The sequence below is a fragment of the Vombatus ursinus genome, unplaced genomic scaffold (assembly GCF_900497805.2).
Source record: "Vombatus ursinus unplaced genomic scaffold, bare-nosed wombat genome assembly UNPS02014772.1, whole genome shotgun sequence".
Taxonomy (NCBI): Eukaryota; Metazoa; Chordata; class Mammalia; order Diprotodontia; family Vombatidae; genus Vombatus; species Vombatus ursinus.
This window is the reverse complement of record NW_020954550.1, coordinates 15527827-15554216: the sequence shown is the minus strand read 5'-3', so window position 1 is coordinate 15554216 and position 26390 is coordinate 15527827. Positions and strand designations below refer to the sequence as shown.

The 26390-nt window shown below is 37.6% G+C and overlaps 1 protein-coding gene across 7 annotated transcripts in view; it reads right to left on the bottom strand.

Annotated features, from left to right (window-relative positions):
• Nucleotides 1-26390, bottom strand: part of LOC114044126 (DEP domain-containing protein 1B) — a 262877-nt gene that overhangs the window by 79028 nt on the left and 157459 nt on the right. For all 7 annotated transcript variants that reach the window (XM_027863428.1, XM_027863429.1, XM_027863430.1 and 4 more), the window contains one exon: nucleotides 20910-21175. In XM_027863428.1, the coding sequence (XP_027719229.1) occupies nucleotides 20910-21175 (266 nt within the window). The remainder of the gene's footprint in view (nucleotides 1-20909; nucleotides 21176-26390) is intronic.

The following is a 26390-nucleotide window of genomic DNA, read 5'->3' as shown; positions in this document are numbered from 1 at the left end:
CACAGACAGACTTGCACAAAATAGTGAAGAAGAAAATGAACAGAACCAAGAGAATGTTGTATACAGTAATAGCAATATTGGTTTGTTTGGGTTTTTTTTAAGTATTCCATTTTATTTCGGGATGCATGATACATGACTGATACACGACTCACAAATATCTTAACATATTTCCTGGAAGATGAAAACTAAGGTCGTTCTGTGAGTTTTCATATCCTGGTATTTTTCATACAATCCTTTTAAGATCAAGCTGTCAAAAACAAGAATCCCTTCTGAAAACAAAATTTAAAGGCAATGCAGTCACTGGCAAATTCGTTTATGCATCCAGCATCACTGATCACATATAAAAGTCAATACTGTTTTAAGAACAACTTGGAGCAACTAAGTCATTTTGACTATTATAAATAACTATATAAACTATATAGTTTATATATTAACTATTATAAAAACTATATAAAGGACCTATAAAGGAAAATATTAACTATCTGCATCCAGACAAAGAACTGAAAAATATCAATATGCATAGAATGATTTTACATATTATATATATATTTATATATATGTATTATATATATTTCTGTCTAATGGTAGTCATCTCTAGGATGGGGGGAAGGAGGGAAGGAGAGAAGAAAAAAGGGAAAAAAGGAAAGAAAAAAAGAAAGGTACATGATAACTTTATTACACATTTAAAAGGAATAGCAAGTCGTACATAATAGATTCACAGTTTCATGTGTAATCATCTTTTTTTCTATTCTACTATGTTATAGAAATGCTTGTTTTATTTCTTAAGTTCAGAATAAAATAAACTTTTAAAAGATTTGTATAAAATAAAATACATAGGAATACAAAGGAAACTGATTAGTGAACTAATATTGAAATAGTTATCAAAATATTAAAAGAAAAAGAAAATTAAGAACCCCTCAAATTAAGAAATTCCACAAATTAAGAACCCCTCCCCCTTCCCACCACTACAAAGCAGATGCTAATGTGCATTGGTAGAGTTAATTTCCTCATTCAGGAGTCCCTTATACCAATGAAACCACAGGTCTAGACCACACACCATCTCCTCTCCTCATCCCCAAGGACTTTTAGGTCTGAAGGAAATCAAAGTATAAGAATTACTAAACTCACACTAGCAAGAGTAAAGGACAACTAGGATGGATCTTAGGCCTGAAGTCAGGAAGACTTGAGTTCAAATCCAACCTCAGACAATTTGTTAGCTGTATGACCCTAGGCAAGTCACTTCACTTCTGTTTGCCTCAGTTTCCTCATCTGTAAAATGGGGATAATAACAGCACTCAACTCCCAGGGTTATTTTGAGGATGAAAGGAGATAATAACAGCAAAGCACTTAGCAAAGTGCCTGGCTCTGTTGTTGTTGGTGGTGTTATATGAGGTCATGTTTTAATTCAACTCTCCTCTGGGCCCACAGAGGAATTTTGAATTTGTCCGCTATACAAATGGGCTCGAACTAATAGTCTGTGTGGTAGAGGAGGAGCTACTAAAAGACATTAAGAAATGAAGGGAACAAAGGGAGAGAATATAAGTAAAATAGGAATCAGCCTAAGCCAGATTCTGCAGAGAGGTTTTTAATTTTTTTTTCAAAATAATTTTTAGAAAGAAAAAAACCCCACCCAGTATGGTATTTGAATAAATGAAAAAGAACTGGTTCCTAGCCCAAGCTTCTCCACCAACTAGATATTTGAATATGAAGAGGCACACAAAAGAGAAACCAGACAGCAGCCAGAAAGCCCATTGTTTAAATTGAATTGAACAAAGGGCCTCGGACCACAGATGAAGGACCAGGAGAGAAAGGCACACATAGGTTTAGAACAGCAAAGACAATGGATAATGACTCCACACACACACACACACACACACACACACACACACACACTCTCTCTCTCTCTCTCTCTCTCTCTCTCTCTCTCTCTCTCTCTCTCTCATGCCCCCAGATTCTCAGGAAAAGATGAAAAAGAAACAAAATCTCACAGACTGCCCAGAATGGCAGCCCTGGTTCCAAAGAACATGCCTGTAATACTTCAAATCACACCCGTCTATAGATACATCATCATCTTTTGTTTGCAAAGAGGAGAGCGCTGATGATGGAGCTGTATTGGTGGGAAAAAGGGTGCCTTTAACAGTTCAAGGCATGACCTTCAGTACTTTCCACACTGGGTCCAAACATATCCATCTACTCATTTGTCATTCATTGCAGGAGCTGCCCTCCCCCCTCTCTGTTCTCTGACACTTCACATGCACTGCTTGCTGATTTTGATTAAAATGAAGCTGCCCATCCCCGATTACCACACACCAGTTTGATTGGATTGCTTGGAAGTAAAAGCAACAGTCTGTATACACGATGTATCATTGTGTCATCGATTTAGCCCTAATCACTGTCAATCCAGTCGGTTCACCGTTCAGGAGGAGCTGCTTGTCACCTCTAAATACCCACACTGATAAAATCATGGGTCCTGCTTCTATAGCCAAGCCAGTTTTCTCACTATCCCCCAAAATATGTTCATTTTATCACAGGATCATAGATTGGGAATTGGAAGGGACCTCAGGGGTCATTAAGTCCAACCTTCTCACTTTATAGATGAAGTTACTGATCCAACTGAGGGTTAGTGATTCTCCAAGATTAACACAGCTAAAGTCAAAGGCAGGATTTAAACCTAGGTCTTCTGGACGCCGGCTCCAGCACCTGTGTCCATTACATCCCTCTCTCCTCATTTCTCATCTGTTCTTCCCTCCTGCAGTTTTCCTCCCCTGAAATGTTTTCCCCTAGTCAGACTGACCTCAGGGTCTAGTTCATGTAAGACCCACCTACTGCCTGAAGGGCTCCCCTAACCAATCAAGCTTGCACACATCTCTCCTCCTTCAAATGCCTAGAACTTACAAGTGTCTACACCCACTTATTTGATTCAATCATGGTTGTTTTGCATTGTTACTTAAATATTTCTTTTTTTTTTCTCCCCTACAAGATTCTCTCTCGGAGGACAGAGATTAAGATTTATGCTTCTGTTTCCTTTTGACGGCTAGATACATATAATTAGACATCCAATAAATATTTAAAATGAGAGGATGTAGCCAGTTAGAGCTTCCAGGAATCTTGGTTTGCATATGAAGAAACTGAGGCCCACAGAATCAAGTGACCTTCCTAACAAAGGGTAAAACTGAGTGTAGAAAGTCAGGGCTTGTACATTCAAGAGCACACCTCCAGGTATGGCGAGCTCTCTCTAAGAACAGACTGACTGCTAAAACAAAAGATGGCCACTAGGGGGAGATCAGAACCTATTAATACCAAAAAAGAGGGGTTTCTAAAACAAAGTCGCTGTTGAATTTACAGCAGAGAGCGAGGGTGGCCCTTCTCCCTTCACGCCTCCCCATCAATGATCACATGCGAAAATGCAACTTAAATGTCGTTTTCTTTTCCTTAGAGAGAACATAAAATGTTGAACTCGTCTGCTTCTTAAATTAAGAGCAATGGTTAAAAAAAAAATCTTTATTCACTAAGTGCAACAGATATTAAAACCATACTTCAGTTCCACATTATTGCTAGTACTTAGAAGAGAACAGAGAAAGGTGCTTCCTCACCTGGAAAATTCACAGAAACTTAATTTTCACCCTCTAAGTTTCCTTGATAACCCACCCCTACCTCAGGCTTTTTATTAATTCATCCACTCCATCCTCCAAGTTACCTCAGTCAGCTTCTAGTCCTTTTATCCACCCAACATTTGCCTCAAGAGGTTCTCTGTGAGAAGGAATATCAGGTATAAAAACAGTAGAAGGCTAGCTTGACCTGTAGTTGTGGATAGTAATGGACAGCAAGACTGGAAAAGGCAGGTAGGAGCCAGGTTTTGAAGGACTTTAACAGCTAAGTAGAGGTGCCTCTTTTTGATCCTAGAGGCAATAGAGAGCCACTGAAAGCTACTGAGTAAATGGAATGAAATAGTCAGACATGCTCTTTAGAAACCTCCAGCAGCTGTAGGGACGATGGATTAGAGAGGCCAGGTAGGAGGGCACCATGGTAATTCAGGCAGAAAGTGATGAGGGCTTGACCTAATGTGGTGCTTGAATCGAGATGAGGAGAGGTGTGAGTTATTTTGTAGGGAGAAGTGACAAGATTTGGAAAGTGGAGAGAAGATTCTGGGAAAATGGTGGGGTAGGTCAGAAAATTCCAAGCTCTCAACATTTCCCCCACAAACAAGACAAAATAGCGCCTCAGGATGAGCATAGAACAGTAAAAATAAACAAGATCTGGGGCAGAGCAGTTTTCCTCCTGGGATAAGCAGAGGAGGTAAAAAGTAAAATTCCAAGACTGAGGTTTGGTCCAGGCAAACACTTCCAGGCTAGTTCCACTAAAACAGCAAGTGACAAGCCCTGGGGCTGGCTACCTGGTTTGGGAGGTAGCCTCAGCCCCAGCCGCAGGAACTTTCACCTCCTGTACAGTGTAAGAAATCAGGCATCTGAGCCAGAATAGATTGAGGAAACCTCTGCTGATAAGGAATGCCAGACCCAGCTGAGCTGCTGAAACACCACCCTGGACAAGAAGAAATCAGCACTTGCCAGGTGAGTACAGAAGCAGTAGGGTGGGGACGCCACTGGCTATGTGGGCACTTACAGGAGGGAAGAGTTCTTGGTTTCAGCTCCAGGCCAAAGGGGAGAAGAGAAGGATCTAAGGCCAGAGGCATCATCTCTCACACCCCAGGAGATGATTACAAAAAATAAGCTGCTACAAATAAAAAAAAAAAAAGAGCAGCAAAGAAAGAATCCAACTGTATAAAGTCATTATGGGAATAGAGAAGACCGGGTTTGTCTTCAAAGGAGGATACTGAAGCAAAAAAAAGCCTCTCCTACCGCAAAGACTAATGTAAAATGGTCACCTCCCCAAAAGGAATTCATAGAAGAACTTAAAAAACTTTAAAAATCAAATGAGAGAGATTGAGGAAAATTTTTTTAAAAAATAAGAACAATCCAAGAAAAGCAAAAAGATTATGAAAAGGAAGACAACCAACTGGAAAAGGAGATTCAGAATTTTAAGGAAGAAAACGACTCCTTGAAAATTAGAACTGGGCAAGGGGAAGCCAGCAAAGTTACAAGAGACCAATAAATAATAATAAAAATATAAAGAATGAAAAAATAGAAGAGGATGTGAAACATCTCATAAGAAAAACAACTGATCTGAAGAACAGATCAAGAAAAGAAAACATAAGAATAATTGGACTATCTGAAAGTCACAATCAAAAAAAGAATCTTGATATAATATTACAAGAAATAATTAAAGAAAATTGTCCTGAAACATTAGAACAAGAAGGAAACATAGAAATAGAAAAAATCCACTGATCACCACCTGAAAGAGATCCTACAAGGAAAACCTACAGGAATATCATAGTCAAATTCCAAAACCCCCAACCCAAGGAGAAAATATTACAAACAACAAAGAAAAAAAACTGCTTAAATATGACAGTGCCACAATTAGAATCACACAAGACCTAGCAGTGGTGACACTAAAAGACCACAGGTCTTAGAACACCATTTATCAAAGAGCAAAAGAATTGAAGTTCAGGCCAAAAATATCACACCCAACAAAGTTAAGCATAACACTGGAAAAAAAAAATAACATTTAATGAATTGCCAGACTTTCAGGATTTTGTTAAAAACAAAAACAAAAACCTGAACTTAATAGAAGATTTGACATAAAAGATCCAAGAGAAATATAAAGTACATATCAAAAACTAATTACAAGGGACTCAGTGAAGACACACTATTTACTTTTTACATGAGGAATATGAGAAATAGGGAAGTTCAAAAGTGGTATTGTGGGTAGAGGGGGAAAATAATTAGTTAAATTTTGGACATAATGATGTTTGGACATGAAGCGTTTACAAGATATGCAGTCTGATCTATTCAATAGGCAGTAGATGTGTGCCCATGAGAGATTCAGACTGAATCTACAGATTGAGAGTCTTATGTAGGGTGATGATCATTAAAGCCATAGGATCTGATGAAGTTACAAAGTAAGAGAATGTGGAGGGCCCAGGATAGTCTACATGATATCATTTGGTCTACAACCATATAAAGAGAAAGAACAAGACATGAAATCAAATACTATATAATTATAATCATCAAGCGTGGCCTAAGAGAAGATGGGATAAAACGCATCTCGATTCCTTCTTTGTGTGTTGAGATGAGAGAGGCTTTGGTTGTGGAATATTGCATAAATTGTCAAAACTCAGTTGATGTGTTGGCTGGTTTTGCCAAACTGTCTTTTTCTTTCTCAATTTGTACAAAGGAGGGCTCACTAAGTAGGCAAAGGTAGAGGTATATGCATTTGGAAGTGAAAAAAGATGTAAAAATGAAAGATGGCAATAATTTTCTAAGGGGTTCCTTGTATCTGAGCCTTGGGACTTATGTCAAAAAGGAAGCATTATGTTTAACTGATTAATGATGGATATGACCACAAAGTTTCAAAGAGGCAAATTATATCTTCTGTTCCAAATGTGAGATTCCACATTCTCCAAAATGTACTAGCAATCAGAAACTCTGGAATGTTTTGGTTTGTTTTTTGTTTTGTTTTGTTTGTTTGTTTTTTTTTGTCCCAACAAATAAGAGTAACAACTTGTGCCTAACAGCAGGTAAGAGTAACAACAAAATGGCTATCATGGATGGTGGAGGGGAGAATTTTTTTTTTTATTTTTAGTTTTCAACATTTACTTCCACAAGATTTTGAATTACAAATTTTCACCCCATCTCGCCCCCCCCACTCCAAGATGGCATCCATTCTGAATACCCCTTCCCCTAGTCTGCTTTCCTTGCTATCTTTCCCCCCCATCCCCTTCTATTTTCCTATAGGGCATGATAGATTTCTGTACCCCATTTCCTGTATTTCTTATTTTCCAGTTGCATGTGAAAACATTTTTTTAAACATGTATTTTTTAAACTTTGGGTTCAAAATTTTCTCCCTTCCTCCCTCCCCACTCATCCTCATTGAAAAGGCAAGCAACTCAATATTGGCTATACATGTACAGTTATGCAAAACACTTCCATAGTGGACATGCTGTGAAAAACTAACTCTATTTCCCTTAATCCTATCCCACCCACCCATTTATTCTATTCTTTCTTTTGACCCTGTCCCTCCTCAGAAACATTTGCTTCTGATTACCCCCTTTCCCAATCTGCCCTCCTCTCTATCATCCCCCTACTCTCTTGTCCCCTTCACTTCCTATTTTCCTCTAGGGTAAGACAGATTTCCATACCCAATTGAGTGTGTATGTTATACCCTCCTTAAGTCAAATCCTATGAGAATAAGATTCACTCATTTCCTCTCACCTTCCCCCAGTTCCCCTCCACTGTAAGAGCCTTTTCTTTTCTGGTTTGTTTTTTTTTGTGAGATAATTTACCCCATTCTACCTTTCCCTTTTTCCTTCTCCTAATATAATCCTCTCTCACCCCTTAATTTTATTCTCCAGATATGACCCCTTCATCTTCAACTCACCCTGTGCCATCTATCTATCTATCTATCTATCTATCTATCTATCTATCTATCTATCTATATGTACATACATATAATTTTTCCCTCCAACTACCCTAATACTGACAAAGGTCTCATGAGTTACAAATATCATCTTTCCATGCAGGAATGTAAACAGTTCAACCTTAATAAGTCTCTTATGATTTCTCTTTCCTGTTTACCTCTTCATGTTCCACTTGGGTCTTGTATTTGAAAATCAAATTTTCTATTCAGCTCTGGTCTTTTCATCAAGAATGCTTGAAAGTCCTCTATTTCACTGAATGACCATTTTTTCCCCTGCAGGATTATACTCAGTTTTGCTGGGTAGGTGATTCTTGGTTGTAATCCTATCTCCTTTGCCCTCTGGAATATTATACTCCATGCCCTCTGGTCCCTTAATGTAGAAGCTGCTAAATCTTGTGTTATACTGATTGCGTTTCCACAATACTTGAATTGTTTCTTTCTGGCTGCTTGCAATATTTTCTCCTTGACCTGGGCACTCTGAAATTTGGCTACAATATACCTAGGAGTTTTCCTTTGGGGATCTCTTTCAGGAGGAGATCAGTGGATTCTTTCAATTTCTATTTTGCTCTCTGGTTCTAAAATATCGGGGCAGTTTTCCTTGATAAATTCTTGAAAGATGATGTCTAGGCTCTTTTTTTGATCATGGCTTTCAGATAGTCCAATAATTTTTAAATTTTCTCTCCTGGATCTATTTTCCAGGTCAGTTGTTTTTCCAATGAGATATTTCACATTGTTTTCTAATTTTTCATTCTTTTGGATTTGTTTTACAGTATCTCAATTTCTCATAAAGTCACTAGCTTCCAATTGCTCTATTCTAATTTTTAAGGAAGTATTTTCTTCAGTAATCTTTTGGACTTTCTTTTCCATTTGGCCAATTTTGCTCTTTAAGGCATTGTTCTCTTCATTGGCTTTTTGGACTTCTTTTGCCATTTCGGTTAGGCTATTTTTTAAGGTGTTATTTTCTTCAGTATTTTTTGGGTCTCCTTTAGCAAGCTGTTAACTTGCTTTTCATGATTTTCTTACATCACTCTCATTTCTCTTCACAGTTTTTCCTCTACTTCTCTTACTTGCTTTTCACAATCCCTTTTGAGCTCTTCCAAGGGCTGGGACTGATTCATATTTTTCTTGGAAGTTTGGGTGTAGGAGCTTTGACTTTGTTTTCTTCTTCTGGTTGTATGTTTTGATCTTCTTTGTCACCAGAGTAAGATAATATAGTCTGACTCTTTTGGTGCTGCTTGCTCATGATCCCAACAAATTACTTGAGTTTTAAACTCTTTGTTAAGGTAAAAGTCTGTTTCCAATGTGAAGAATGTACTGTCCCAAGCTTTGGGGGTTTGTACAGCTGTTTTCAGAGATACTTCTAGGGACTTGAAAAGTGTCAGTTCTTCCAAGGTGCTATGATAAGGGGTGAAGTGTTTCCTCTCCACAGCCACAAGAAGTTCCACCACGCCAGCATTCCTCCTTCCCCCAGGACTGCCCCTCAGAACTGTGACCCAGATCCAAGCACAGGCAAAACAAGAGATTCCTGCTTCAGCCCTGGCAAAAAGATCCCTGCAATCCCCCTCTGATCAGCCACTTGATTCCCCCTCAGTCTATGGGCCAGAAGCTCAGGAGGCAGCCACTGCCCTGGGGGTGGCTGAGACCTAGCTTCTTCTCTCACCGCAGTCACCGACTTTTCCTACTGACCTTCTAAGTTGTATTTGGCATTCCTGGGTTGAGAAGTCTGGAACCCCCCACAGCTGTCCGCAATTCAGTTCTCTGAGGCCTGCTCTAGGTTTGCTGCAGTCTGCACAGCAAATGAAAGGAGCCATGCAATGTTGCTATGTTAACACTCTAGAAGGGGGGAGAAGAAATGAGTGTCCCCTTAGAACTTTAATGTCTTCAAAAGGTATTGAGGGAGTTCCATGAGAAAAACAGAGGCCCTGGGAGTGTAATAGTTCTGTTTTGAGAGTTTAAAGAGGGAAAAGGGAGGATTAAAGAAAGAAGAAGGGGATGGAATTTTTTGTTTCTCACAACTAGGGTATTTAAGCAGAGAAGGATTCAGACATGGAGGAAGGAATAAGGGAAATTGGCATCAGATTGCCCTCACTCTTATCTGAAATAGACAAAGTATGTGCATTCTCACTGGCACATCTACACAGTTCAGTGTGGAAACAGAACTAACTCAACAGAGAAACAAGTGGGGATGGGGGCAGGGGGTTAAGAGAGGATAATAAGCAAAAAACTAAAATATAAGAAAGTAACTTAGATTGCTTCTTAGACAAATGGGTAATAGCTGAACTGTAGCATATAAATATAATGGAATGTATTAATCACACCATAAGTAATAACAAAAGAGCTGATTTCAGAGAATTCTGGGTGCTATGAAGTGGTGCAATGAAATTAGCCAATTTAGGAGAACAACCTATACAAGGACAATGACAATGTAAAGAAAAACTATGGGGAAGCTATGTGATTCAGTGACTAGAGCACCGGCCCTGGAGTCAGGAGATTCTGAGTTCAAATGTGGACTTGCTTAATAGCTGTGTAACCCTGGGCAAGTCACTTAACAATAATTGCCTCAAAAAATAAACCAAAAAAAGCACTACTTTGAAGGACTTAGGAACTCTGATCAAATTAATGAACAGCTATGTCTTCAAAGAGGACCTATGATGAAACAAGTTATCTACCTCCTGACAGGGGATGGACACAAAGTACAGAAACATAAATTTTTGGAAATGGTCCCTATATAGATTAGTTTCCTTTGACTATTCCTGCCACCAGGGCTTGGTTTTCCTTCCTCTTGATTGGGGGGGGAGTGTGGGTGGGAGGCAAGTCAAGAATAGTGATGCCCCCTCCCAAAAGAGGATCAATGTAACTTTTTTTTAATGCATAGAAAAGAACAGCAGACAGTTCAGAAGGAAGCACAGACAAAAAAGGAAGTTTTGAAGGTAAAATGTGGAATTTACTATATACTTTTTTTAAGCAAGTGGTATGAAATGGAGATTCACAGTTTCATATAGAGTCTTCATTTTGGGTTTTGATGTGTTTATGGAAATCCAGAATAAAAAAAAAAACTAAAAAGAATAACAAGTTGGTTTGAATATGATCAAAGGGGATTTGAGACACGGTAAAGTGTGAGGTGGAAAGAAATTGTACTTTTTCAGCATCTCCTCAAGAACCAAACGAACAAAAGTGGATGAATTACAGGAAAAACTGTCATAAAAAATTTTGACTTGAAGAAAAGGAAAAGATGGAAAAAATGAAAAGAAAAAATCAATACTATATAAATATTATGGGATAAAATATAGCAAAGGAAAAAATACCAAAAGGGAGAAAAGTTATGAAATAATAGAAGCAAGGATCTAATGGAAGACACTCAAACATGGGTAAGACACACACTAAAAAAAAAATCATCAACCTTTTTGCATACTACCAACAAAACCCATCAAAAAGAGAAAGGAAAAGAAATTCCATTTCAAATATCTATGGAAAAGAATAGCCTGGTATGGTAAATAAGGAGCTAGCCAATGAGTCAGGAAGTCTTGAGTACAAGTCTTGCCTCCACCATATGCTGTTAATGTGTTGCACTGGTTAAATCGTTTAACCTCTCACAACCCTAATCAATTGTCTTAATCAGAGTTTATTAACCTGGGGCCTATGAACTTTTTTAGATAGATGTATAGATAAAAATATAAACTATTTTCTTTTTTAAAATCTTTGCTTTGGTTTTATGCATTTAAAACTATTATTTTGAAAAAGTATCCATAGTTTTTACCCAACTGCCTAATGAGTCCAGGACACAAAATGGGTTATGAATCCCTACTGTAAGTCTATTAATTACTGACCAGATGCTGACCTACACTGATAGAGGGAGAGACATCACTCTATCCCTAGGAAAAATGAGAATTCTCTACACATGGAAAGAAATCAAATGTCCAGAAAAAAAAAAAAACTATATAATTTATGAAAATATCTGGGAATCCACATACCAAAATACACATATAAATTAAGAATAACTATAAAATACTACTTACAGAAAATTCAAATAATTGAAGAGATATTAATTGTTCACGGATGGGCCTACTTATAGAATAAAGATGACTGCCAAAGGATTCCATTATGTAATTAAGGAAAAATAACAAAATTTATCTGACAGATTAATAAGTCAAGAATTTCAATAATTTTTGAAAGTGGCAAGAAAAGTGCCACATCTCAAACTGTTCTACAAATTGGTAATCATCAAAATTATATGGTTAAAAAATTTTAAAGCTAATTAATGGAACAAATTAAGTAAATGACCCAGAAATAATCAATAGTACCGTCTGATAAGTTAAAAGATACCAAGTACTATCATTGCTGTTGTTCAGCTGTGTTGTTCATACAGCTAGTAAGTGTCTGAGGCCAAATTTGAACTCAAGAAGACTCATCTTCCTGACTCAAGGCCCAGTGCCCTATCCACTGTGCCACCTAGCGGCTCAAATACTAGGAATATATTCTTAAATTAACTATTAGAGGGGCAGCTAGGTGGCGCACTGGATAGAGCTCTGGCCTTGGAGTCAGGAGGACCTGAGTTCAAATCTAGCCTTAGATACTTGACACTTACTAGCTGTGTGACCCTGGGCAAGTCACTTGACACTGACTGCCTCACCAAAAATAAAAAAAAAAGTAGGTCAACTGTTAGATTAAAACCTGCTGGGAAAACTGGAAAGCAAACCAACATACCATAAGCAATATAACACAATAAAATCCATGAAGATACACGATCTCCATTTAAGAAGAAAACTCAGTTCAGACATTTCTTCATTTCTTTCCATACCCCCCACCTCTGGTTGAGTGCTTCCTTTTGTGTGTGGTCTTCCCTCATTAGAATATAAGCTCCTTAAGCTCAGAGACTATCTTTTTCCCTACCCCCAATTAGTTGAATCCCCAGCACACAGTAGGTGTTTAATAAATGTGTATTGACTAAAAAATGACCTAGATGTGAAAGATCACATCATAAACAAATCAGAGGAAGAAAGTAGTTACCTTTCGCAATTATAGATATGGAGAAAGTTCTTGACCAAAAGAATAGATAGTATCACAGAAGATAAAATGTACCATTTTGACTACAAAGAATTGAAAAGTTTTTGTATAAGCTAAAACAAGTATTATAATTAGAAAGAAAGTTAACTTAGAGGGAGGATCTTTGCAGCAAATTTCTATGATAAAGGTCTGATATTCAAGTCAGGAAATTTATACAAATTTGTAACAAATGCCATTTCCTAATAGCCATGGTTGAAGGATGTGAACTGGCAATTTTCAAAAGAAATACAAGCTCTCAACAACCACATGAAAATATGCTCCAAATCATTACTAATAAGAGAAATGAAAATTATAATAACTGAGATTCCACCTTAGACTCATCAGACTGGCAAAAAAGACAAAAAAGTAAAGTGACAATAGTTGGAGGGGAGGGGTCATGAGGTGACAAGCATACTGTTAACACCATTGGTGGAGCTGTAAATTGATTCAATCCCTCCGAAAAACAATTTGGAGCATAACCCTGAAGTCCCTAAGCTGTGCATTCCCTTTCAACCAGTGTTCACATACCCCACAGACTGCAAAGAAACCAAAGACAGAAGTAAGGATCCACATATACAAAAATATTTATAGCAGCATATTTTGTTGCATTAAATGACTTCAGGCAAAGTAAGCACCCATCACATAAGGAATAGCAGAGCAAATTAAGATATTTTATCATGCAACATTATTTGCTTATAAGAAAAGACAAAAGGGATGGATTCAGAGAAACTTGAAAGACCTGAATTTACAAATACTGAATGAATTGGGTTTAATCAGGAGAACAATTTATACAATGGCTACAAAGATATAGAGGAAAACAACTTGTAAATACTTAACAATACTAATTATTGCAATAACCAGTCAAGACTCAGAAGAGTCAAGGTGAATCATGCTTCCCATCTCTTGTCAGAGAGGTGATAGACTACCAGCAGTGTTCAGTCAAAGGGCTGCACTTGAGGACCTAGAGGGGCACATGTGGCCTTGAGGCTGCAGATTCCCTTTCTCTGGACTAGACTTACAGAAAGAGACATAGATTTTTAGACAAAAGCAAGGTGCATTTTTTTTCTTGACTATACTTATCTGCTACAAGGGCAGGCTTTTATTTGGGGAGGGAGGAGAGCTGTAGAGGCAAGTAATGGAGTTGTGAGTGTGATTTTTAAAAAAGAAAGAAAAACAAGAAAACATTAAAAAATACACAGAAGATACACAAAGTTCAGAAAGAGACAGACCAGTTGGGTGCTGTCGGTGCTATAATATTAAATTTAAAATGTAAACAAGATTCTTGATTTCATATATAATCTATGTTTCCTGTTCTTCATATATTGAAATGTTCATGATAGTTAATGTTCACTCAATTCATGTCTAAGAGAAATAAAAAAGCTAATATGAATAAAGGCAGAATTGAAATTCCTAAAGGAAGACCCCAAAAAGAATCAATAATCTTATTCAGAAAAGTCACTTGCACTAAAATGAACTAAGAATGATAAGCTGAAACAGATGATGCCTTCCTTAGAAACAATAGCCAAATGTGAGCATGAAAACAAATACCTGTGAACACATGCAAATGAAAGCTAATATTACACATCTGTGGAAGCCAAAGTGTTGAAAGAGTCAACATGAATAATTGCTAGGTATATCTAATCTCCTCTAACTACTATTGCCAACTAGACACTAGAACCTTGCTTTCCTCCCTCTGATACCCACTCCAATTCATCATTGTCTCCCAATTCTCCATACTTCTCAAGATTAAAGTCAATTTAATTTATTATTAATTATTACTATCATTCCACTAAAATCATGTTTTTTTTTTCTTTTGACATAAAGTTTCTTGAAAACTATACTTGTGGAAGACAAGCTGTTACAGGGCATGTCCAAGTTGGAATAGCTCTGAGCATGGGGCCAGTGATAAAACTCTATTACAGGCATACCCCGTTTTATTGTGTTTCATTTTATTGCAGTTGGCCAATGTTGAGTTTTTTACAAATAGAAGCTTTGTGTCAACCCTTCATCGAGCAAGTCTATCAGCACCATTTTTCCAACAACATGTGCTCACATTGTGTCTTTGTGTCATATTTTGGTGATTCTCAAAGTATTTCAAACTTTTCAGTTATCTTTGATGTTACTATTATAATTGTTTTGAAGCCCCACAAACTTTAGCCATTTAAGATGGTGAACTGCATTGATAAATGTGTGTGTTCTGACTGCTCTACCTACCACCTGAACCCCATCTCTTCCTCTCCTCAGGCCTCCCTATTCCCTGAGATGCAACAGTATTGAAATTAGGTCAATTAATAACCATACAAAGGCTTCTGAGTGTTCAAGTGAAAGGAGGAGTCAATCGATGTGGCAAACTTCATTATTATCTTACTTTAAGAAACTGCCACAGCCACCCCAACCTTCAGCAACCACCACGCAGATCAGTGAGTAGCCATCAACATTGAGAGTCAAACACTCCACCAGCAAAAAGATTATGATTCTCTGAAGTCTCAGATGATGGTTAGCATTTTTTAGCAATAAAGTATTCTTAATTAAGGTATATACATTGTTTTTTAGACATTATACTACCACCAATTTAACAGACTACAGTAGAGGGTAAACACAGCTTTTATAATGCACTGGGAAGCCAAAAAATCTGTGTGACTGGCTTTATTGCAAGATTTGCTTTTTGCAGTGGTCTGGAACCAAACCCACAACATCTCTGAGGTATGCCTGCACCTTGTTAAAAAATTAGTTAAGGTGGGGCAGCTAGGCAGCGCAGTGAATAGAATACCAGCCCTAGAGTCAGGAGGACCTGAGTTCAAATCCAACCTCAGACCAGACACTTGACACTAGCTGTGTGACCCTGGGCAAGTCAGTTAACCCCAATTGCCTAAAACAAGAAAAAGAAAATTAGGTAAGCTAAGTTCAGAGAGGTTCATTATCAAGGGTTGCCATATGCATCAATGGAGGGACCTCTGATATATGACAAAACCCCAAGTGGAAAAAGAAGAGGAAAAGAGGGAAGGGAATAAAATAAGTATTTATATAGCACCTACTATGTGGCAGGTGCTATGCTAAGCACTTTAAAAATATTTTCTCATTTGATGCTCATAACAACCCAGGGAGGTATGGTGTTATTGTCTCCATTTCACAGTTGAGGAAACTGAGACAGTGATTAAGTGACTTGCCCAAGGTCACACAGCTCATAAGGGTTTGAATCCAGATTTGAATTCAGATCTTCCTCACCACAAGCCCAGCACTCTATCCACTGTGCTACCTAGCTGCCTTAAGGAGAAAAGAAAAGGGAGGGAGGAAGAAGAGAGCAATTATTTTAATGGATTCCTCTACTAGGCAGTACACTTGCATTCAGCTAATGTCAGATACATGTGAACATCAGAGTTTGGAACATTCTTAAAGGATTCATTCACAAATTTTGCTCTAGAATTCACCCATACATGAACTTTCTCCACTCAAATCACATCTTGAGACCCATTTCCTCCAGAAATCATTGTCTGATTAAATTATACCTATTCTCTGATTCCGAGGCACAGTCCTAGACCTGCCCTTCTATATTTCTATACTTTTTTTTTGCTTATAACCTCCTCTGTTACATAAACTTTATCCTCAAGGATAAGGACTAGTCATTTAACATGCACTTTTACAGGACTTAGAAAGAATTCCCTAAAAAATTTCCCACTCACTTAAAGTTGTCCACCCATAAGTAGCAAATTGAACCAGAGATTAGTAGATCCCACAACTTTATGATAATTACCATGTCCCAAAAGTCTTAGTTCTATTTTAAGATTTAATAACTTCAGAAGTGTAAATGCTACAAACCTACAAAAAGAATGACTTGAAAGTTTAATTATTTAAATTTCTTTAGCATTTATTGGTTTTATAAATTTTGAATAATACATTGAATAATAATAACACACTTGAATGATACATCTGAATAACACATTGCACGTGCAAAGGCTTCTGGATGACATTTTAGCCGACCGTTCAATGCTTATAGGTGGTCCCCTTGCTTGGCCCCCTAAGAATTCATAATCAACAATATTATTCAGGACAACCAATGTACATAAAACTCTGCACTGGGAACAGAAGAAAAGCAAAAATGGTGGCCTGAAACAGATGATGCTGTCCTCAAAGTCTTGACAGTTGAATTGAGGTATAAGGAACAAACTCACATGAACACATGCAAGTGAAATCTAATGCTGCACAACTGTGGAGGAAGTCAGTTTAAATCTCCAAAAGACTTTTTCTTGTGGGGCGCACATCAAAATTTTTGGGTACGCACCAGAACCTCTTTCTTTGGGTGAAATTAAGGCTAAACTTACAAATGCAATCCTTTCAATCACTGAGCAGCAGCTGATGAAAGATTTTACAAAGTTTACAAAGTTTGAAAATCAACTAGAGCAATATATAACACAAAATGGTGGTTATGTTGAATTTTAATAAAAGCATTGTATCAATATTGTAGCAATTTTAATGATTATCCTTTCAAATTTGGGGTTTTTGGTAAGTTTGTATCATTTATATTTCTGACTGTGTTGTTCTGTTGTTCATAGCTGACTCTTTGTGACCCTATTTGAAGTTTTCTTGATAAAGACACTAGAGTTGTTTACCATTTCCTCCTCCAGGTCATTTTACAGATGAGGAAAACTGAGGCAAGTAGGGTTAAGTGACTTGCCCAGAGTCACATAGCTAGTGTCTGAGGTCAGATTTGAACTCAGGAAGATGAGTCTTCCTGATTCCAGGCCTGGCACTCTATCCATTGTGCCACCTAGCTATCCATTCTCCTACATATCCTTCCAGCTCTAAATCTTTGATCCTATCTTAAGTAAAAGAACGTCTCCCAAAGTCAGAGTCCAGGGGAAGTAACTAACAGGATTGTTCTGCCCAGGACAGCATGTCTCCAATAGCAAGATGGTAAGCTTCTATAGCTTCTCTATGAGTAACATGAGGAAGCCGGTATGCAATTGCCCATATTCTTCATTATCTCTATTTTCCCCTGCCAGTAGGATCTAACAGTCACAGCCCTTCTCTAGACACATTCACCTCTCTTTTCTTCTAAGGCTTAGTCTTTTTTCCCTTTAAACCTGTATACAGTGTGTTTCAAAAGTCTGAATGCAATTTCAAGCTACTAACCCAAAGAAGTGCACTAAGACTTTCTGGACACCCTGTATGTCCTTCCACCTGCTTCCCAATCTCATTACTCTGCAAACAGCCAAGAATACTGGGGGAAAGTGAAGAGGTTTGAGGGGGAAAAAGACTCCATTTCCCTGGCTTATTTTGCACCTGCTAATGTTCATATTATAAAAGTGACCACATAATTTGTCTAATTTGCACCAAGACAGGAGACTGTGAGAACAGGGTAAGGGGAGATAGATTTGCATTGTCAGGGCTAAATAGGAACAAATGAAACATTGGCAAAATTCCTGGATATTGGCCCTGTATTTTTCACAAAGGCCAAATTAACCACCAGCTGAGGTCGGAGCTCTGCATTGCTCAAAGGGGCTCAGTACAACCCTCCTGAGCTAGCCTATCTGCTTTTTCAGATTCTATGAAAAATGTACAAGAAGCAAAAAAAAGTTGGAGTGTTTGTTTTCTCTATGTGCAGAAAAAACAGTGCATTTCAAGAATGCTGCAGAAGGGAGGAATAAAAGGTCAAGAATCTCGAGGGAAATCATGAAAAAGCATAGGGATAAAGGGGAGGAAAGGCTAGGGCAGCAGTACCAGATCTCAAACTGTACTACAAAGCAGTCATCATCAAAACCAGTGGATTCTGTTTAAAAAAAAAACAAAACAGAAAAGCTGATCAGTGGAATGGATTAGGTAAACAAAACCCAGGAATTTTTTAACATAGTAGCATTGTATTTAGTAAATCCAAGGATACTAACTACAGAGCAAAGGAGTCTTCCCTGTTTAACAAAACCTTCTGGGAAAATTGAAAAGCAACAGGAAAGAAATTAGATTTATACTAATGTATTAATAATATTTTCCACTATATACTACAATACTTGTGGTATATAGTTTATAGGATATAGGATGCATATAAAATATAAAAGGTCATATCATTTTTTTTTATTTTGGAAAGGGAGATAGGTATATAGCTATGGGAAGAATTTTTACCTAAACAGGTAACACAGGTGATCATAAAAGATAAGGTGACCAATTTCAGTTACATAAAACTGAAGAGCTTTTGCACAAGAGAACAAATGCAATTAGAAGGGAAACAACTGGAATAAAACCTTCACAGCAAAATTCTCTAATAAAGGTCTAATATCTAAGATATATAAAAAATTGTTCTAAATATATAAGAACGTTTGATCTATTCTCCAACAGATAAGTAGTCAAAGGATAGGAATAGCTAGTTCTCAAAATCAGAAATACAGATTATTAACAACCACATGAAAAAATGTTCTAAACTAATAATTCCAGAAATGAAAATGAAAACAACTCTGAGGACAGAGCAAAAGAACACAGAGGCAGAGTTATTCATACAAATGTTTAACAATCTGCTCTTTTATTCATTTTTATATATGCATGTTTGTGTACACATACACACACACCCACACACACACAACACAACACACACTTTTAGTTTGTTATTAGCATTTCCTCCATCACTTTCTTAAGTCTAGAGTGACAATCAATAAAATAATAAATCAAGCTCTAATTTGCAGCATTTGCCAATTTCTGAGTGTTAAATTCTCATTATGAAAATTTAACAACCAACTCTTGTGAGCCCATACAAGCTGGCCCCAGCACACCACTACATGGTGTGTAGTATATCAGCACTTTTTGTAATAGCAAAGACCTGGAACAAAATCAGTGACCATCAGTTGGGGAACAGCTGGCCAAATCATAATATATGAATGTGAGTCAGTGTGGTATGGTGGAAAGAGTGCTGCATTTGAAGTTAGACATTCTGAGTTTGAAGCCCAACTCTCCCTACCTGTGTGACCTTAGTTAAGTCACAAAGCTCTTTGGGTCTCAGTTTTCTCATATTTAAATAAGGGAATTGGACTATATGGGTGACCTCTAAGGTCCCTTCCATGAACGAGATATGTATTTTCAGACATGGCCAATATGTTGATTTCTTTTGAACTATATTATAACAAGAGAGAACTACTAAGAGGGAGAGGGGAAAGTGATAGATAAGCAAAAAACTATTTTAGAAAAGTGAAGGGAACACAGAGCAGTTTCAAATCTTATTTATTATATGTAATAAATAAAATTAGATATTAAAAAAACTGTGCCTAACAGCAGTTCCATTTTTAATAAAATTCTTTCTTCTTCTTTTTTGTATATGCAACATTTGTATTTCTTGATGATTAAGTTTACATAAAAAAGAAAATGTAATTAAATGTAATATATATATGATGCAGCGGATAGAATGCTGGGCTTGGGAGTCAGGAAGACTTGAATTCAAAGTCAGTTTCAGACACTTACTAGCTGTGGGACCCTGGACAAGTCATTTAACCCATTTACCTCAGCTTTCTAATCTATACAATGGGGAGCATAATAGCTCTTAACTTCCAGGGTTGTTGTGAGGATCAAATGAGATAAAAATTGTACGTGTTTAGCACAGTGCCTGACACATAGCAAGAGTTACATAAATATTAGCTACTATAAATTTATATATCTATGTGTCTGTGTGAATATATGTATACATATATACACAAACACAAATTATGTACATGTGCATAAATTTATATACATAATGTATTATATATTATATACACATACACATAAACATATATATTTCTTTAAAACAAACTATACCTAACAGCAGTTCACAATTTCTAATAAAATCTTCTTTCTTGTTGTTCTTTGTATTTATTGATGACTGAGTTCACATAAAAAAGAAAATGTAATTTAAAAAAAAAAAGAATGCAATACAACATAGAGAAGGACCCAGGAGGACTACAGTAGAATTAATATTGTAATACATGTAGAATTCATTCCGCCCTCAAATAAAGCCATGCAATCAAAGAAGAGAAAAGAGTAGGCAAAGAAGAATGGACATTCTTATTTCAGAAATTATAATAGAATGTAAGCTTCTCAAGGCTATTTTATTTTTGCCTTTGTATTCTCAATGTTTAGCATAGTTCTTGGCACATAAGTAGATAAATATATGAATGCATGAATGAATGAATAAATGGATAAATAGATGGCTAGATAGATGATAGATAGATAGATAGATAGATAGATAGATAGATAGATAAGATAAGATAAATAGATAGACAAACAGTTCGTTCCCAATACCCGACCCCCACAACCGCTTCAGCACATACCACTGGTAGGATCAGAAGGCACAGAATTGGGCTTTGAAGGAGACAAGGTACCTGTAAAGATGTCGGTTGTCCTCAAAATCTTCCTGACCCCACCTTCCCTTGATGTCTTCAATAACATGATTTTTCAGGAACTTTTTTAGCAGCTGTACTGTTTGTTTGCGAGTCACTTCTGGGCCAAAGTTCTGGCTATGCCTGAGTAGATCGTGTAACCAATCCACAGCTTCTGAGGCTGTAAAGCAACGTTCGTAGCTTTTAAAATGACTTCGATGTTTCCTTAATGGCATCTTATCACGAAAAAGCTCAATTGTTTCATTCCACTGTAGAGAAACGTGGAAAAAGATAGACATTAGCAATCTACGTTATTTTTTCCTAGTGCTTGTTGTCTTCTTTATATTTGAAATAAAGATGAAAATTTTGCACCTTAAAAGAATTACTTGATGAGATGCTACCACCTAGAAAATGAAAAAAGATAAGAATAGTTGACGTTTGAGGGGCTAGGCAAAGACAGGCATGGTAGCATGTTGTATTTGGAGTCAGAGGTTGTAAGGCAAAATGCTGGTTCTTCCACTCATTACCATTGTGACCTGGGCCTGGTCACTTAATTTGTCTGGGACTTAATTTCCTCATCTGCAAAATGAGATAGTGGGACTAGATAACCTATAACTTCCCTTCCAGCTTTAAATCTATGATCCTATGATCTGTTGATGGAGATATGAAGTCATCCAGCCATTCTGGAGAGAATAGTATAGAATTATGTTGAGAAAGTGACTAGAGGAGGTAGAGATGTAAGTAGGGAGGTAGAGATAGAGTAGTAAGCAAGACCACAAAGATCTCAAAAGAAGCACCAAATTGAGTCCTGATTAGAAAATCCAATGAAAAAAAAATCAGTACGCCATTTTCCAGATCAGCATAGGGAGACAGAGAGGCCCATGGACACTGGGATCAGATGGGGTCCAGCCAGGAGTATGCAATAAGAAACATTCAAACACAGAAACTGAAAGAGAGCTGAGGCTTCTCTTTCATAGGACAAGAAGAAATACTAGGCCTATCCAAGGGGGCCTAACCTTGTGCTCAGCAAAATAATACATGCCAAATGGTGGTTCTGTCACTCATTCCAGCTCAGGGTTACAGATCTAGGGTAGACTAAGGAGGGGACCTGGGCCTAATGGTCACAAATGCTAGGCTCCTCACTGAGCAGAAGCTAGCATCAATTCTATGGCTCTAACTCTAGGTGTGGAACAGAATCTCGGTTCCAGGTCCCAATCCAGTGTGGAGCCTACAGGCTTACAACCAAGGGTGACTTATCCAGCAAAACTGAGTATAATCCTACAGGAGAGGAAAAAATTGACTTTTAATACAATAGAGGATTTTCAAGCATTCCTGACGAAAAGAATAGAGATGCGTAGAAACTTTGAAATACAAACAAAAAAATAATTACACTAAAATGGCAAACATAAGCCAGTAATCAAAAGGGACTAAAAATGGATTATCTGTTTACTTCATAATATATGTAAATGGTATATGTGTCACTCACATCATCAGGTGTCATAAGGCATCTCAATTTGACAGAAGTCCTGAGGGTGGTTCTATCATGTTTTGATGATCCTAAAAGAAGAATGGAAAGGAGGAGAAAAGAAATAAGTGGGGAGAGAGGGGGGAGAAGAGGAAGGAAGAGAGAGAAAGGATAGGAAAAATCATCTTATAATCTGGATGGACAAGTAATAGTGTATACAATCAAGAAGAAGGGGTAGGGAGAATGGCTGACAGTTGAACCTCAACTCCATATGAACTGATCAAAGGAGGGAAGAATATACACACAATGAGTTGGGTACAGAAATACATTTCATTCAGAGGGAAAAGGGAAAAGGGAAGAGGGAGGAGAGGAAAGATTAAGGGAAGAATTAGTCCTAAACAAAACAAACTTTAAGAAAATTTTTTTTTTTACAGTAGCTCTTATTGGAGTGACAAAAGTTGGAAAATGAGGGGTGCCCAGCAATTGGGGAATGGCTAAAGAAGGTAAGGCATATAAAGGTGATAGAATTGTACTGTAAGAAATGATGAAGGGAAAGGTTTCAGAGAAACCTGGGAAGACTTGCATGAATTGATGCAGAGTGAGGTGAGCAGAACCAGAAAAAACAACATATACAATAACAACAACACTGTAAAGAAAAACAACTATGAAAGACTTAGAAACTCTGATAAGTGAATGACCAGCCACAATTCTAGAGGACTCATTATGAAACATGCTACCTTAGAGAGGTGATAGAGTACTGACTGAGACTTTTTTTGGAAATAGCCAATATGAGAAATTTGTTTTGCTTAACCATATATGTTTGAAACATGCGTTTTGCTTTTATTTCTCAGTTCAGGGGGTGGGGAGGTGGGAGGGAGAGAGTATGAATTTTTGTTGATTGGAAAATAATTTCTAAATAATAATAAAATATGCAGAATTAAATACATTTTTAGACATAGACAATGTGGGAATTTTTTTAATTAACTGTGCATAGTTTTGGTTTTTTTTTAACTTCTTGTTTGAAGTGGGGTGAGGAAATAAAAATGCTCATTAATTAGGAAATATGAAACCACTTTTCATCTCTTGGATGTCATCTTCCTGCTCAGGAAGCTGAACATAGTGTTAATTATAAATTGTCATATTTGCTACATAGAAGACACTCACTACTGTTCAACTTTTCATAAGGCCTGGTGTCTTTGCCAGCATCAACATGTAAGCCAATCCATTACATCTGCTTTGGGGTCTTAAAAAGACACATACTGTGGGGCAGCTAGGTGGCACAGTGGATAGAGCTCTGACCTTGGAGTCAGGAGAACCTGAGTTCAAATCCAGTCTCAGACACATGACGCTTACTAGCTGTGTGACCTTGGGCAAGTCACTTAACCCTGATTGCCTCATCAAAAAGAAAAAAAAAACACATACAAGCCACTAAATGCTAAAAGAAACAGGCCTCTATCTGATGTGTTTTAACAGACAAAAAGGAAGGCTTACAGCTTAAATTGAGACATTCAGAGGGGAAAGGAAGGGGGACAAGGATATATCTGGAAAATTGTCACCAGAGGGACATAGATGTTACCAGATTCCCTAGAGAAGCAACATATATTCACAGATTATTCAGCTTAGTGGAAGAGTGCTTGCCTTGAATAAGATGGTTGGAAGGTAACGTGTTTTAATTGGCAAGGTACAGGACAAAGAGCCAGGAGGACCTGAGAACACATCTTGCTTCAAACATTAAGTAACCCATGATAACCTCTCGTAGGCTCCATTTCCTCATCTATAAAATGATGGGGTTGGATTTGATGGCCTCTAAGATCCAACTCTGAATCTATCTTCCTAGGAGCTTCAGGTCAAAGCAGAAGGAAAACAATGAACCCCTAGAAGGGCAGCCTCTGAAACTTTCTCCTAGGTAATACCAACCTCTCATCACTCCTCCTAGTAAGGTCATTGCTCATTCGAGATCCGTCCTATACAGTAAGGGTGTTTCCCAGTGGAGGAGGTGGAAGGGGTAAGGGTGGTATACAGGGAGGAGGAGAAAACATGGTTCGAATAAACATAGCCTTTCACATGAAAATGATACATACTCACACTTTTTATATTGCCAACATATCAAGCATTATAGCTTATAATCAGAAAAAAGCCCCTATCAAATTCAAAATAAATTTAGCACAACAGTTGCAAAGGCTGTCATGCTGGTCAACATGACTGGTTGTGTAGAGTGAGGAATAAAGAAGAGTCAAAGACAACTCCAAGATTACGAGCATATGGTACTAGAACAAGGGTGGTGCTATTAAGAGAATCAGAGAACTTAGTGAGGAAGACCAGAGAATCACAAAACTTCAAAATCGGAATGGAACTCAGAAGCCAAGTAATCCAAACAGCACTTGACCATGAATCACCTCTACAACATTCCCAAAACAATCAACCAGCTTTTGCTCAAAAACTTCCAGTAAGGGGAGAAATACATTAACTCCAGAGGGGCCCATCTACTTTTGACAGAAAAACCCATTAACTACAGAAGGAGGCCATTCCAATTTTGTATAGCACTGGTAGGAAGTCTCTCCTTACATAACCCTAAATTTGCTTCTCTGCAAGTGCTACTTGTTCTGGGCATCCACTCTCAGTGAGTCCTCATTTCTGCATAACAATCCTCCTACTCTTCCCTGGCTAACTCTATCACATTTCCCATGGCAGCTGTTCCAAACCTTCCCTTTTCTGGCCACCTGCACCACTGCCAACTCTCTCTTCAACTGACCTCAGTTTATACTACACTGGAAAAATTCATGCCATCCAACTGGAGTTCCATAAGCAGTTTAAACTCAACATATTCAAAACATTAGCTTTCCTCCCAAAGTTTTTCCCTTTCTAGCCATGCCATCGATATGAAACTACTTTTCATATTGATAGCATGGCTAGATGCTTTAGAACTGATATGTCTCTAGCCTCCAGCAAGGGAGTTAGTTAATCAAGGAACCATTCTTAGGATCACATCCAAGAGATTAAAAGTGGTTTCATATTGATAACATGGCTAACTGCTTTAGAATTGATATATCCCTTCTACTTTATCCTCCAGCAAGGGGGTGGTGAATCAAGGGATCATTCTTGGGATCACTTTGGATCTTTTTTTTTCCAATTAAGGAGCATTTTTCTTTCCTCACCCCACCTCCATTGAGAAATAAAACAAAACTTTTTTGAAAAATAGATATGCACAGTTAATTTTTAAAATTCCTATACTATGTCTAAAAATGTATTTCATTCTGCATATTTTGTTATTTAGAAATTATTTTCCAATCAAAAATTCATCCTCTCTCCCTGCCACCTTCCCATCCCCTAAACTGATAAATAAAAACAAAACTGTTCATACAAACATGTATATTTTAGCAAAACAAATTTCCCAAATTGGCAATGTCCCAAAAAAAGTCTCAGTCTGTATCCTGTCACCTCTCTATCAGGAGTCAATTAGCATGTTTCATGAAAAGTGTTCTAGAATTGTGGCTGGTCATTCAATTGATCAGAATTCCCATTCCTCCTCAAATGCACATTTCACCCCCAACATCATCTGCTGTCATACTCTCCTCCTTTGCCTCATTCTAGAAGGATGAACTGGTCCTACTCCTCATCAATTATCAACCTCATTAACTTGGGGGAAGAAGGAAGAAAGTAACAGTCCTATATTTTAGAAAGATCAATAACCTTGGAGAGAGACTTCAGGCTGAGATCAACCAGAAGGCTACTTCTGGTAGTAGTCCAAGTGAAGGCAATTAAAGCCTCAATGAGGAAGGCGTCTGCATGTGGGTAGGGGAGGAGTAGAGAATGGGATGCAGACAAGAGATGTTGTAAAGGTACGAATGACAAGATTCAGCAATGGATTGGATATGTAGGATGAGTGAGGACAAGGATTTGAGACTGACACCAAAGTTGTGAGCCTAAGTAACTGGGTGGATGGTGGTACCCTCTGCATTAACAGGGAAGTTCAGAGGGAGAAAGGTTTGGGAAGAAATATAATGTCTTGAACATGTTGA